Raw genomic sequence first — 11,693 nt, 5'->3', positions numbered from 1 at the left:
CCAGCCCGAGCCCCCTCCCCGCATGGGGGGCAACGTTGGGGAAACCCACACCAGGGGCACCGGCGGGACCCTACGTGACTTTTTCAACATCCTCAGTAAAGAAGAGCTGCTAATTTTTAAAATTTTTTTAATGTATCTGGAGTAATTAAGAATCCCCCATGGTTTTGGAAGGAGATTTATTGCCTTTGGTTGTGGTCCTTGGAACACAGAGGAGCCCAGCTCTGCTGAATTTAGCCTTGTTCTCCCAGTCATTTTGGATGCTGAAGCTTTTTACGCTACTCGAAAGAAAATTTGGCTATAAATAGACACATGGGATTTATTTTAGTAGGACAGTTATTTTAGGCCTGATTCTGCTCTCCCCCGTGCTTTCTGGGGTGGTCCTGAGCTACTCAGAAGGGGAATGGAAATCCCAATTTAAGGGGATGCAAAGCAGAGCTTTTTCAGCAACAGGAAGACAAGCGTTCAGCTCTGCAGGCTCCGCATGACACAAAGAGGGACGACCACAGCCCACCACCCTCATCGCTGCCACTACGGGGTCCAGGTGCAGGAAAACCTTCATCCCAGACCGTTAAACTTCAACCACTCCAGGGCTGCTCTTCGCATCGATCGAGGCAGCCCCACCTTCACAACAAGGGAAAGAACCACACATCCTCGCAGGTACAACAGGTATTTAACAACCTCAGAGCTTCACGCTGGAGCCACTCAATGGCCAACAGCGTTGGGGAGGAGGAGCAAGAACCCAGGGGTCCCAGCCACTAGCTCTGTCCCCAGCAGCTGGGATGGTCTCCCCATCCAACCAGTGCATTGCAGCAATTCCCCTTCGATCGGGATCCCTTCTGCAAAAGGAAATCACTCAGCGTTTCTCTCCAAGCTACTGGGAAGAGTAGGACAGTCATGGAAACTGCCTGGAAAAAGAAGATGGGCGAAACCGCCGTGCAGTGAAGCAAAGGACAAGCATGTAACTTGGCTGAGCAATGTGTGTGTGTGTGATTGCTATCTATGAGTACTGGAAAGCCAGAAGAAAATAATTTTGGCTGGGTCAGAGTGTTTAACTGGAACTAAATGAAGACTGAACAGCAAATGAGATCCCAGCAGAGAAAGTTGTAGACTTTAAACCAGAAAGACCCGCTATAATGGGAATGCAAGACTGGAAGGGCTCTGCTCAGTCATCACACCCCATTCCCACCAGGCACCACATCATAAATCCTGCTCATAAACATATCAGAAAACTTATTAAAACAAGCTGAGCTTCTGCCCTTCACTCCCCTGGGGAGGCCATCCCAGAACCTCCCTGCTCAGAGCCTGGAAAACCTTGAAAACCCCAGCTGAAATTATTTTGCAGCTTGTTTGCCCCCATTCTGAAATGTGGCAATGCCCGTTGCTTATTCTCTCTGGTGACACCTCCCCCACGAAACCACCTTGAAGATGCACATCAGAGGAGATCACCCAGAAACTGCTGCACCTGCAGTCAGGCTCAAAAAGACTCAGGTATCTTTAGTCTCTCTAAGGAAGCAGTGGGTGGTCCATCATCTAAATATCTAATGCTGAATGATGGTACAGAGAAGTATAACCTAGAAAACATTCTGCAGTGGAACAGGAGAAAAGCTCGTGCCCTGCTACATCTTTTCCAGGTCTGTGGTTTAAGCTAAACAGTTTTACAAAGACCAAGAAGCAGCTGAGATACCCAAAACCCATTGAACATAAAAAAAAAAGAGGTCCTTTCCACTATGTCCCAGTACCAGCCCAGTTCTACCTGGACCACCCCAACAGGGTGAATGGGGATTGAGGATGGGGACCTCAACTCAAATTCAAAGCAAACCACGAGTGCCAAAGATAATCCTGCACCCAGAAAGTGTCCTCCTACAAGTGTCAATCCTACATTTCAGCTGCCACAATTTAACCCTGCGACTTTTTGTCCTAGCTGGACATCTGGAGAACAGACCGTGCCCTCTCCCCAGAAACCATCTTCTATCTGTGTGAAGACTCTTAGCATGTCCCTCCTTGGCCATCTTTCTCCAGACTACAGCCACCCAACAGATGCAACCTTTTGGGATCAGTGCAGCTTCCTCACCTTGACTCAGTCCTGCTACTCTCCAAGACAGGCCAACCCTTACCTGAACTCACCTGGTGTGAATTCAAGCCACCAGCGATGTGAACCCCTACCCATCTGCATTCCCCAGGGCTTTAAACCAAGGCTAAAGGAAGGAATTAGAAGGCAGCTGCAGGAGCAAGCGGGATCCCACCTACCTGGGCATATTTTACAGCATTTCCCATCTACTTTCTCTGGATAGTCACAAGGATAGTCCTTGGGGCATGTGATCTTCTGGCAGTCCTGGATACCATCCCTGCAAGTGCAGAGGATGCAGGGCAGGAGGCCGTAGAGACGGAAGACAGGGTGCCACACCTCCCCATGGGAGTAGGTCTTCCCATTGTAAACACAAGCTGGAGGAGAGAGAGGAAAGAGTTGCTGGTGGAAATAAATCCTCCTCCTCTTTGTACATCCAAGGCTTGGTGGAGCTCAACACATTTCACCGCCTCAGAAATGGCTGGCCCTACTGTCTTGAGGAACATAGTCCTCTGGTAGCATGTCCGGCAGCAGAGGACACAGGGATATTGCAGCCACCCCACCCAGGAGGTGCCATGGGGCGGAGGAATCAACTCCAGGAGATGGAGGCTGCTGGGGTCAGCCACCCTGGTGGGGGTGAGTGGCAAGTGTGGGCAGGACCTCACCTGCCTCCAAGCCTCTGCAAGCCCAGGGTCTTTCCGAAGCTGTCATGGGCATGAAGCACAGTGAAGAGTGCCACCTGCTGACTCCTCCATGAAAATTTTTGGAGGTCCCAAAATTTCCTCCAGGGCTTCACCTCCAAGGACTGGAAAGAGCCCTTCTGGAGAAACAGTGGTGGGAGACCCCCCAAGGGGAGGAGGCACCTGTCTTTTCTCCTTTGGCTCCATGGGGTTGCCTCTTCATCTTGCTTTCCCACCTTCCTCCAGGAGGAAGACCACAGCACTGGGACAGACCCAGCTCATAGCAGGTAGGTGCAAGGAGGAACATCCTGTCCCTCTGCAGCACTGTCCCAGGAGGACCATGTGGAGTCTTCCAGCTGAGCACCTCCCTTCCTAGATCTCCAAAACACCCCAGGGACCAATCTTCTTCCAAGCCTTTTTGGAAAGTGGTAGATTCATGCAATCAAGAGCCTGTGGGCCACCAGGCCTGAGATAGCTGCGTAAGGCTGGCTGTGGAGGAGTGGTAAGTAGGACTTGGTGGTGGAAAGCTGCTGCTGAAATAGATTCCCTGGAGAATTCAAAGTCCTGGAGAAGTCACCTTAGGCCACATACAGACTGCCTGGCCCCTCCATCCCTTACCTTTCTTGTGCTTCTCTTTCAAGACAATCTTCACGGTGGTGCCACCTCCTCCCTTGGGTTTGAAGCTCCTAGGGATGAACTCCAGGGAGGAAGTGAGAACAGTGGACGCGGTAGCTCCAGGTGGCTTCCTTCCCATCGCCTCCCCCAAGCACTGGTCTTGTGAGTGCCTCTGTGAGCAGTCAGAGAAAAGAAGGGGACTCAGATCCAGGCAGTTGGGTTGTTCTCACTCCAAAGCACATTGGAAGAAGCCACGTAGTGTCCTGCATACCTTCCACCAGCAGTGGAAGGTCCAGAGACCACAGGGATGAGCAATGAATGACCCAGGAGCCATCTCAGTGCCTGCAACTGCCTAAGGGATGCCGAGCAGTTTGTGTCAATGCCCCACACCAATGTCCTCCCTATGCTGCATGGGGGTCACTCTCATTGGGGCAGCACCCTTCTCATCCCACACTCAACCCAATGCCCTCAGGTGAGGTCCTACATCACTGACACAGGCACAGAAATGGGCTGGTCTTTTCTAGATGCCTGCTGGGAAACTGAAGACCAGCATCCGTGCAACCCAACCCGGATCAGAGAGGTAAGGACGGGCCGTGTCCTTGCCCTCTCACCCGGTTGGCACCAGGAGGGTTGGGGTGGGGGTGCCAGCTGGCAGGACTGAAATCCCGGGAACATCCCGGCCTTCCAAGAGCAAACTGCTGGCACAAGACATGCAGCACAAAGGGTCCCCTGTGTCTATTTTGGAGGTTTTATAGGTGGTTGGAGGTGTGACGCTGGCGTTTCACCCAGCAGTATGGAAAAGGGCAGGGCCGGGATCTGTAAGTGACCTAATCCCACAGACCTGGCATGGGCCGCCCAACTCTGAAATGTCACCGTGAATCCACCCTCGGCAGCCAAGGATTCACTTTTTCCTTGCCGGGGCTGCCGATACAAACAGCCTAGGGAAAGCATGCTGGTGGCCAGCTCCAGCGCTGGCTGCTCTGTGGGAGCTGTGACTGGGAGGCAGAACACCTTTGAGGCCAGGGTGGAGAGGAGACACCAGTTCCTGAAGCAAAAGCCCCCAAAGAGAGATTTGGGCCATCTGACTCTATGCGTAAGGGTTGCGTCTGGCTGTCAGTCAACTCTGAGCCTGCTCTGTCCATGTTCCTCAGCTGTCTTAGTCTACTGACCAACCTCAGGCAGGTTGGCCAACAAGGAGAAGTGACCAAGATTTCCAGTTCCCACAGGTCTTTTGCTCTTCCAGACATCAGAGAAGACAAGAGTCTTTCCCTGGTGGTCTGAGGTCTCAGCCTATGCTGAAAGCCCTCACCTAAAGTCAACTGACAGACATGTTTCATCTGCAAACCAGGTGTCCGTGGTTCTGCTGTCCAAGGAACTGATTGCCCTCCTAGAGCTGCTGTGGGCCATTTTTTTGTAGAAGACTATGGCCAAGGCCAAATGGCTTGCTTTGAGCTGTTTAATGGGGCTGTGCTAGAAGCAATAATCTGAGTTTTAAAATGCAAACGTTACGTACAACACCTCTGTTTAACTGCAGGGGTTCCTCTTCCGTGGACTTCTCATAGGAGCCATCTGCAAGGAAAGAACATTGTCCTGTGAAATGCAGCAGGGATGGATGGTGATTTGCTCTCTGGGGTCCAGCTGACTACCAGCAGCTCTCTTCAGGGTGCTGGCCCACTTGCAAGGTCTGGAGAGAGAAGAGCTTCAAATATGCATTTCACATCACCCAAAGCAAATGGGAACCACACCCCAAAAACCCTTTTATCCCCACTGACTATTAACAACAGCTCAGCTCCATGAAAGGCCTTGCAGACTTCTGAAGTTAGGTGTCATGAAAACACTCCAGAGATAGAGTATGAGGTGATGGGGATGATTGAAAAGAAATCCGAAGACATTTCTCACCAAGTCAATGACATGCCCCAGTGGCACCTAAGAAAACAGGTGAAAAGAAAGAAAAAAGAAACGAAAGAGAGAGAGGAACACAAATTGCAGAAGGGGAGAGTTTGGAGGAAGCACCTGGGGGAGGTCGTTCTGTGTCCATGGCCAGGAGACCACCATGGCCTTCCAGCTTCATAAATATTTCTCATATTAGAGAGTCATTTTATGCTGTGTCTTCATTGTCAGCAGGGTGTGAACCTGCCCATTGGCTCTTGAGCCTGTCTCATCTGGAGACGTGGAGCTTGATTCTCTCTTCACTCTCCCAGGTATGAGTCAGGGGAAACAGCAGCAAATTCAAGAGTTTCTCCCCCACGGAGAGCTGTGGGAATGAAACTCAGCCATGCTGTACTGGGGTGGAAGAGGGGTTTTCCCTGACTGTCCTGGAAACTTCCCTGGAGCAACAGTAGCATGCACCATCTTTACATGGTCCATACCACCATCTCCATCCTGGTGGCTGTGTGGTCTGGAGGACTTTGCCCTCCGTGCAGGTCACACCTCTTGCACAATGCACCAGTGGCAGGGCAAAATGCTCAGCCCTGGCCAACGTATGGGCTGCAGGAAGGCAGGACACGACTAGGTGTGGAAGGGGAAGCGTGCAAGAAAAAGACTGAGCCCTCATCTTTTTGATTCCTGGTGCAACCAAGACATAGCAAGTGGCCTGATTCACAGCATAGACTTCCAAAATCCTGCTAAAGTGGCTTGAAATGGCTCATGCCAGCTGGTGGCAATGCCTAAGTCTCCCAGCCCTTGCTCAAGGGTGGCTCCCGGGCCCCTCATTACCTTTGCAGACCCGGCAGCAGGAATCCGGCACAGTTAGGGGAGAGGAACACAACAGCTCCGGGCAAGTCACCAAGCCGCAGTAAATCTGGCCTTCCTAGGAGGGCAGGAGATTAAAAAAGCATTGTCAGCGTTACCAAGGTCCGGACAGGGCTGTGCGTCCTGGCATTGGGGTGCCAGAACCTCAAATTGCACAATCTAGCATAAATCACATAGTCCACCCTCAAACATCACCAAGCAACTGATGAAAGCTGAAAATCTGTCCCGCTGCACTCTTCGTCCTGTGGGGTATAGAATGGTGGGTGGTGTCCTCTCCTAGCTCGGCTGGCCCACCGATTGCCAGTCCACATGCTCATGAGTGGAGTGGTCTTCCCCAAAAAGGGGGAGGCAGTGCCGTGCTCTCGGGCACTGCTAGTGCTACTAGATCTGAAATAGCCACCACATGCCTGCAGACTCTGCATAACACCCACCAATTCAAAGTGGCACGAGAACCTTTTCTCTGACACCTTCCCAGGACAAGTAGTTGGAGGAGACAGGTGGAAAGGAAAAGCATGATGCTGAGTCCAGACCCAGGTCCACGCCGCAGTGCTGCCCTCCCTCTGTGTTGGGTTATCCGATAACACCAGAGCCAAGCACACAAAGATGTTGGGCCCAGAGATGTGGGTGGACGCTCAGGTGTAGACCTTCTTCCACTGGCTTGGTGGTTAGTTTGGAAAACATCATTGTTGTAGTGATTCAAGCTGAAAACCATGGGCCAAGGCCAGTCCTGACCTTAGTGCATCCCAGTCCCACCTCAGTCGATGGAATTGCACCTGTTTGCTGCAGGGCTAAGTTTTTCTGCTTTGCAGAACGGTAAAAAAGGATGTTCAGCAGCCCAGAAACAGCCAGACCTCAACAGCAAGGTCCTCTTCTCCATGCAGCAATTTTCTTTTGGGTATTCCCAAGCTCTCTGTCAACCAAAACCAAGTTTCACCTTAGAAAACCAAACCACAGCAGCTTCTTCTACCACCAGGAAGCCAAGCCGTTGTACAGGGGGCATGTAGAGAAGAAAGTAAGTTTGGTAAATGAGAGAATCTGGTGGAGGTTGCGGCAAACCAAGCCCTGCTCTCCATTTCAGGGACCTCCATGGCGTCCAGACCTGCAAGGAGCAGGGTTTGGCCACGCAGTCTCTTCCTTCTTTCTCCTTCTGACCGGCAGCTCGCGGCGAAGACCTGCCTCAGGCAGGAAAGAGCAAATGTCATAAAAAGCAGGATTTATCCCAGAGGCTCTGGTCTTGGGGCGCTTTTCAAAGAGGTTTAGACCAGCTGTTCACGCAGCTGTTCCAGCAGCTGACAACATGAGACACAGCCCGGCGAGACCCCGCCGCTGCAAGGCTCCACAGCCATCCTTTTATTTTCCCCTTCGTATCCAAGGCATTACCCTGCCGAATAAACAGAGCCTGAGCAAGAGCCAGTGCCTCCGAGAGGGACACGCAGGTCTGCAGACTCCTGGGGATGGTGGCGGATGGGGTGGGAAAGCAGGGCCAGGTGGGCATATACAGTCAGGTTTGAGGGCTCTTTCCTGGCATTTGTCCTCAACCTGGTGGGCTGGCATCTGGTTGGGGTCCATAAGAGAGGAACCAGCCTCAAAAGCTGTATAATTTCTACATCTAAGCTATTGCTCTTGCTGCCTAGCTCCAAGGCGCGCACAAGCACTAAGGGCTCAGACCAGCTATCGTGGTATCACAGATACTTTACTACCAAGCATCAGTGATGGTAACCACCGTGTGCATGCTCTTGACATGAGAGAAGGAGGTGGCGTGGACTCTCTCAGCCCTTTTTCTTTCCTGGCCAAGCTTAGTCAAATTATTTGCTGCAAGCAAAGCACAGATCTGTGGAGCCTGGTCCCATCCAAGGGCTCTGTACGATGGGCAGTGAAAGCCAAGTGTGCAACCCTCTTCTTTTTTATGGCAGAGGCTGTAGCTGCTGCAAGCAGTTCCCCGCAGCATCCAAGTCCAGCGTTGGCACTTTCTATCTCCCTTCTTCTCTCCTTCTCAAGGAGGAGGAGCTCCATTTATCTCCCAACACTCAGCTCCTGGCACGCACAGCCCCACACTCCACACACCTTGCCCACCGCCGCTGGCCAGGCTGCCTTGCGTCTCCCGAGCAAAGCGTCAGGGTTTGGGTTTTGATGTTTTTTGCAGGATCCCAGACTGTGGAAGAGGGCTGGGCAGAGCAGAGCCAAGCTCTGTCTCAGGGCATTGCTGGAGGCTCAGGGAGAAGGAACGACCCTCTGGTGCTGGCAGACAGATGGTGGATGGGCAATCCATCACGGGGATGCACACTGAGGACGACACAACATCCTGGCCACTATCGCAGCCCTCAGGTAGGGCAACCAGGACCACCAATGCAGATGGGCATGCAATGGTCCTGCAAAGGTCATTGCAACTCAGCATGAAAGGCAGACACTTCCTGCAAATGCTTTTTATAGACAGCCTGAAAAGCACATGGACAGCCCTGCTCCAGGGCACAGCTCCACGCACAATGGCCCAGAGGGCTCGTGAACACACTGCAGGGGTTTCCAGATGAGATCAGCTGCTGGTGCTTAAGCACATCTCAGCCCTGGGTTTAGCTGCCACCTAAATCCAAGCAAGATGAAGATCACTAGGTGCTTGCCCATTGCCATCTCTGCCTGCTAGGCTCCACTGCCCCTGTCTCTCTGCTGTCATCTCCTGGCTGTGTTGGGGGGTGAGCTCCAGCCACACAGGGCAGGAGCTGGCTGCTGGAGGCACTGCGAGTCCCCAGCACCCAACAGTGGTTGGGAGCCACCAAATCCTTTCCAGAACTCAACTCAATCCCACCAGCTCAACACCAGGCTCAACGTCCCAAGAACTTCTGAAGCCCAAAAGCTGGCACCTCACGTCCGTGTTGCCTTGCAGGCAAGCTGAGCTCCCCCAGGTTCCCCTGGCTACAAGTCCCATCTGCTCTGCAGCAACCCCATGTGCGGAAAGGCTCCCGGTTGTCCTCTCTGCTGGCCATCCGCCGTGCGATGCCGCAGTGGGGCAGGTGGGATAGCTGGATGATGAAGGGACAGCCCCAGAGCGCTGGTCCTCGCAGCAGGCAAAGGCACCTGTTGGTGTGCTCAATGGGGACAGGGCTGTCCCCCTGCCCATCCCAAGGAGCCCCAGTGGGTTCCACCCAGAAGTGGCCCATGGGATATCCAGCGAACAACCCAGCCTTGGAGCAGCTTGTTTGTGCTGTTCCCACTGGGGAGGAGATGCAGGCGAATGCTTTGTGCTCCAACCCCAGAGCCCGGTGGACATTTGCAGCACGCCCTGCTCGGGGTCAAGGCCAGGTAACACACCCGGGCAGAGGGGGAAGCACCCAGCTCTGCGGTGGTCCTTAGTCACTGGGCAGGGAGGACCCTGCACCATTTCAGAGGAAGCTCAACCTCCTGCGCTGATAACCTGATCCTGATGAGAAACCATCCCACCATGGGCTGGCACCACCCAATGGTCCTCACAAGGCTTTTGACCTGGTGAGACATTGTTGGGGTGCAGGAGCAGACCCTGAGCCCTCCCCGCTTCCCGTGGGCTCGCGGGTAGCTTACGGAGCAGCTGCACTGCACACACTGGTTCGGCTGGCGGCTGGGAAAGAGCTCGCTGGTGGTGAACATCTCGCCTTGCTGGTAGGTTGTCCCATTGTACTGGCAGGACTTGACTGGTGCCCGGAGGCCAGAAGGGGAATGCGGCTCTGGAGAAGAAGATGAAAAAGCAGCGGAATGAGAGACGACTCTTGCCTGGCCCCAATGTAGCGCAGATGCTCAGCAGATTCTCCACTAGCCCAACCCAAAAGGACAAGGAGCCCTTCATACGCCACGGTTATGAGGAAGAAGTGGCCAGGACACTGCATGGCCCGCGGCTGTTTATGTGCCCAAAAGCTTTTGGAGAACGGGGCTGCCCTGATCGCGCAGAGCCCAGCACAGAGGGGAAACCTGGAAGTCTGACCTCCCAAGGTCCTGTCCCCTGCTGTGCCAGAGTAGTGGCAAAGCCAGTCAAAAAACACTGGCAACTTGGGAAATTAAAAAAAAAAAAAATTAAAAACGCACTATTTTAAATGTTTAGCTAATTGCCCATCGGAGAAGCCTTTTTTATCTGACTGAATCTGATGTTGAGGGTCATTACATCTGGAGGAGGGAAAAATTCAAGAATTTTCTTTAAAATCTTCAATTTTTTTTTCCTGTATCCAACCCATTTTGCTGGCAAATGAGCTGAATAAAGTGCCAGCTTCCACTTTGTCCCTGAACTGTGAACTGACGCTTTGTCTGTCCCTACAAGGCCCTCAGGATGGGGGAAGAGTTGGATAAAGAGGTCTGGTAGAGAGTCCTTGTCCATCAAAATGACATTTTGGGGGGAAAGAGCAACGCGGGCAGCCCGAGCTGCCATTGCTGCCATGACCCTGTGAGCAGGGCCAGACCCAGCACCACTGCGCTGCCCCAGGCGTGAGCATTCAAACGACTGCAGCTGAGCTACACCCTCTCCCCATGGGATGTCCACCTACCGAGACACCGCGGGCAGCACTGCTGGGGGTCCGTGACCGGGCTGGCGCACTGCAGAGCTGGGCACTGGATCCGGTAGCACCTGATGTTGGTGTTCTGGGGAGAGACAAAGACGGTTTGGTCAGCTACGCATTCACCACTGCGTGAGGAGGAAGGTGTTGGATGATGGCCCCATTATTACAACAGATGGTGCTGGTGTAGCTCACCCAGCGAAGGATGTCTCCATCCCTGGCTCAGACCCTGCTGTCAGCCAGCTCAGGGTCTCATCTCTCATCATCAAAGACCACCCGTGGTCCCACAGCAGTCCTGAGCCACCTCCACCCACAGCTCACCAACGCTACAGAGGCAGCTCCCTCACAAGGTCAACCCAACACCCCCAAGGGGATGTGGGGCTTCTTTAAAAGGAAAGAGCTTAATCCAACATCCCTACGGGACTGCAAAGGGCTCTTCCAGTCAAATTAGACACCAGAACCAATCTGCTTACAAGCTGCCAAAGCAACGCCCCAACACAGCAGCATCCCCACCACCTGCCGCGGCACCTCATGGGGGACGTGCCTCGGAGCAGCTGCAGCGGATGCAGTACATCAGCCCCTGCGGCTCCAGGTAGGGGTGCCAGCTCTCGCCCGGGCTGTACTTCTTGCCGTTGAAGTCACAGAACATATCCGGCCCTGCAAGTCAACCAGGAGAAGCTATGTGAGAGAAAGGGACAGTTCCTGGGAGAGCTCTCCTCCCTCCGTGATGAGATGAGCAAGGAGAGCTCCGTGCTTTCATGCTGCTCCCCATGAGTAGCTGATGGCCATGACCACCAGACACCAGACTGAATACATTCCCCAAAAGCCTTTTTTTGGCCATGATTTGTTTTTTTAGGCTGGGACCCATCTGACCAAATGGCAACTCCTCTGAGCAAGCTGGAGTCCCTTTGCAGAAAGGAACAGAATGGGTGTTTTCCAGGCAAAAATTAGAGTTGTCACTCTAAAGTAGGTCAGTAGAAGTGTTCACTGGAAGATGGACAGGTGATTTCAGGGTGACGCTATGGGGCTGAATTTCCTCTGGGGAGACCAGAAGGGCTGGGAGTGGTGGGGGAG

At 53.2% G+C, this 11,693-nt stretch overlaps 1 protein-coding gene across 1 annotated transcript in view; it reads right to left on the bottom strand.

Moving 5' to 3' along the window:
* Positions 1–11,276, bottom strand: part of CHRDL2 (chordin-like 2) — a gene marked incomplete at its 5' end in the record, with an annotated part of 18,514 nt that extends 7,238 nt beyond the window's left edge. Inside the window, 7 exons of the mRNA XM_010296262.1 lie at positions 2,248–2,442; positions 3,364–3,532; positions 4,874–4,929; positions 6,076–6,169; positions 9,661–9,803; positions 10,611–10,704; positions 11,164–11,276. Coding sequence (XP_010294564.1) covers positions 2,248–2,442; positions 3,364–3,532; positions 4,874–4,929; positions 6,076–6,169; positions 9,661–9,803; positions 10,611–10,704; positions 11,164–11,276 — 864 coding nt within the window. The remainder of the gene's footprint in view (positions 1–2,247; positions 2,443–3,363; positions 3,533–4,873; positions 4,930–6,075; positions 6,170–9,660; positions 9,804–10,610; positions 10,705–11,163) is intronic.
* Positions 11,277–11,693: the final 417 nt, after the last annotated feature.

This window comes from Phaethon lepturus, unplaced genomic scaffold (assembly GCF_000687285.1).
Source record: "Phaethon lepturus isolate BGI_N335 unplaced genomic scaffold, ASM68728v1 scaffold25750, whole genome shotgun sequence".
In the NCBI taxonomy this organism is placed as follows: domain Eukaryota; kingdom Metazoa; phylum Chordata; class Aves; order Phaethontiformes; family Phaethontidae; genus Phaethon; species Phaethon lepturus.
Note: the sequence above shows the minus strand (reverse complement) of the source record. Positions and strands in the feature narration are given on the sequence as shown.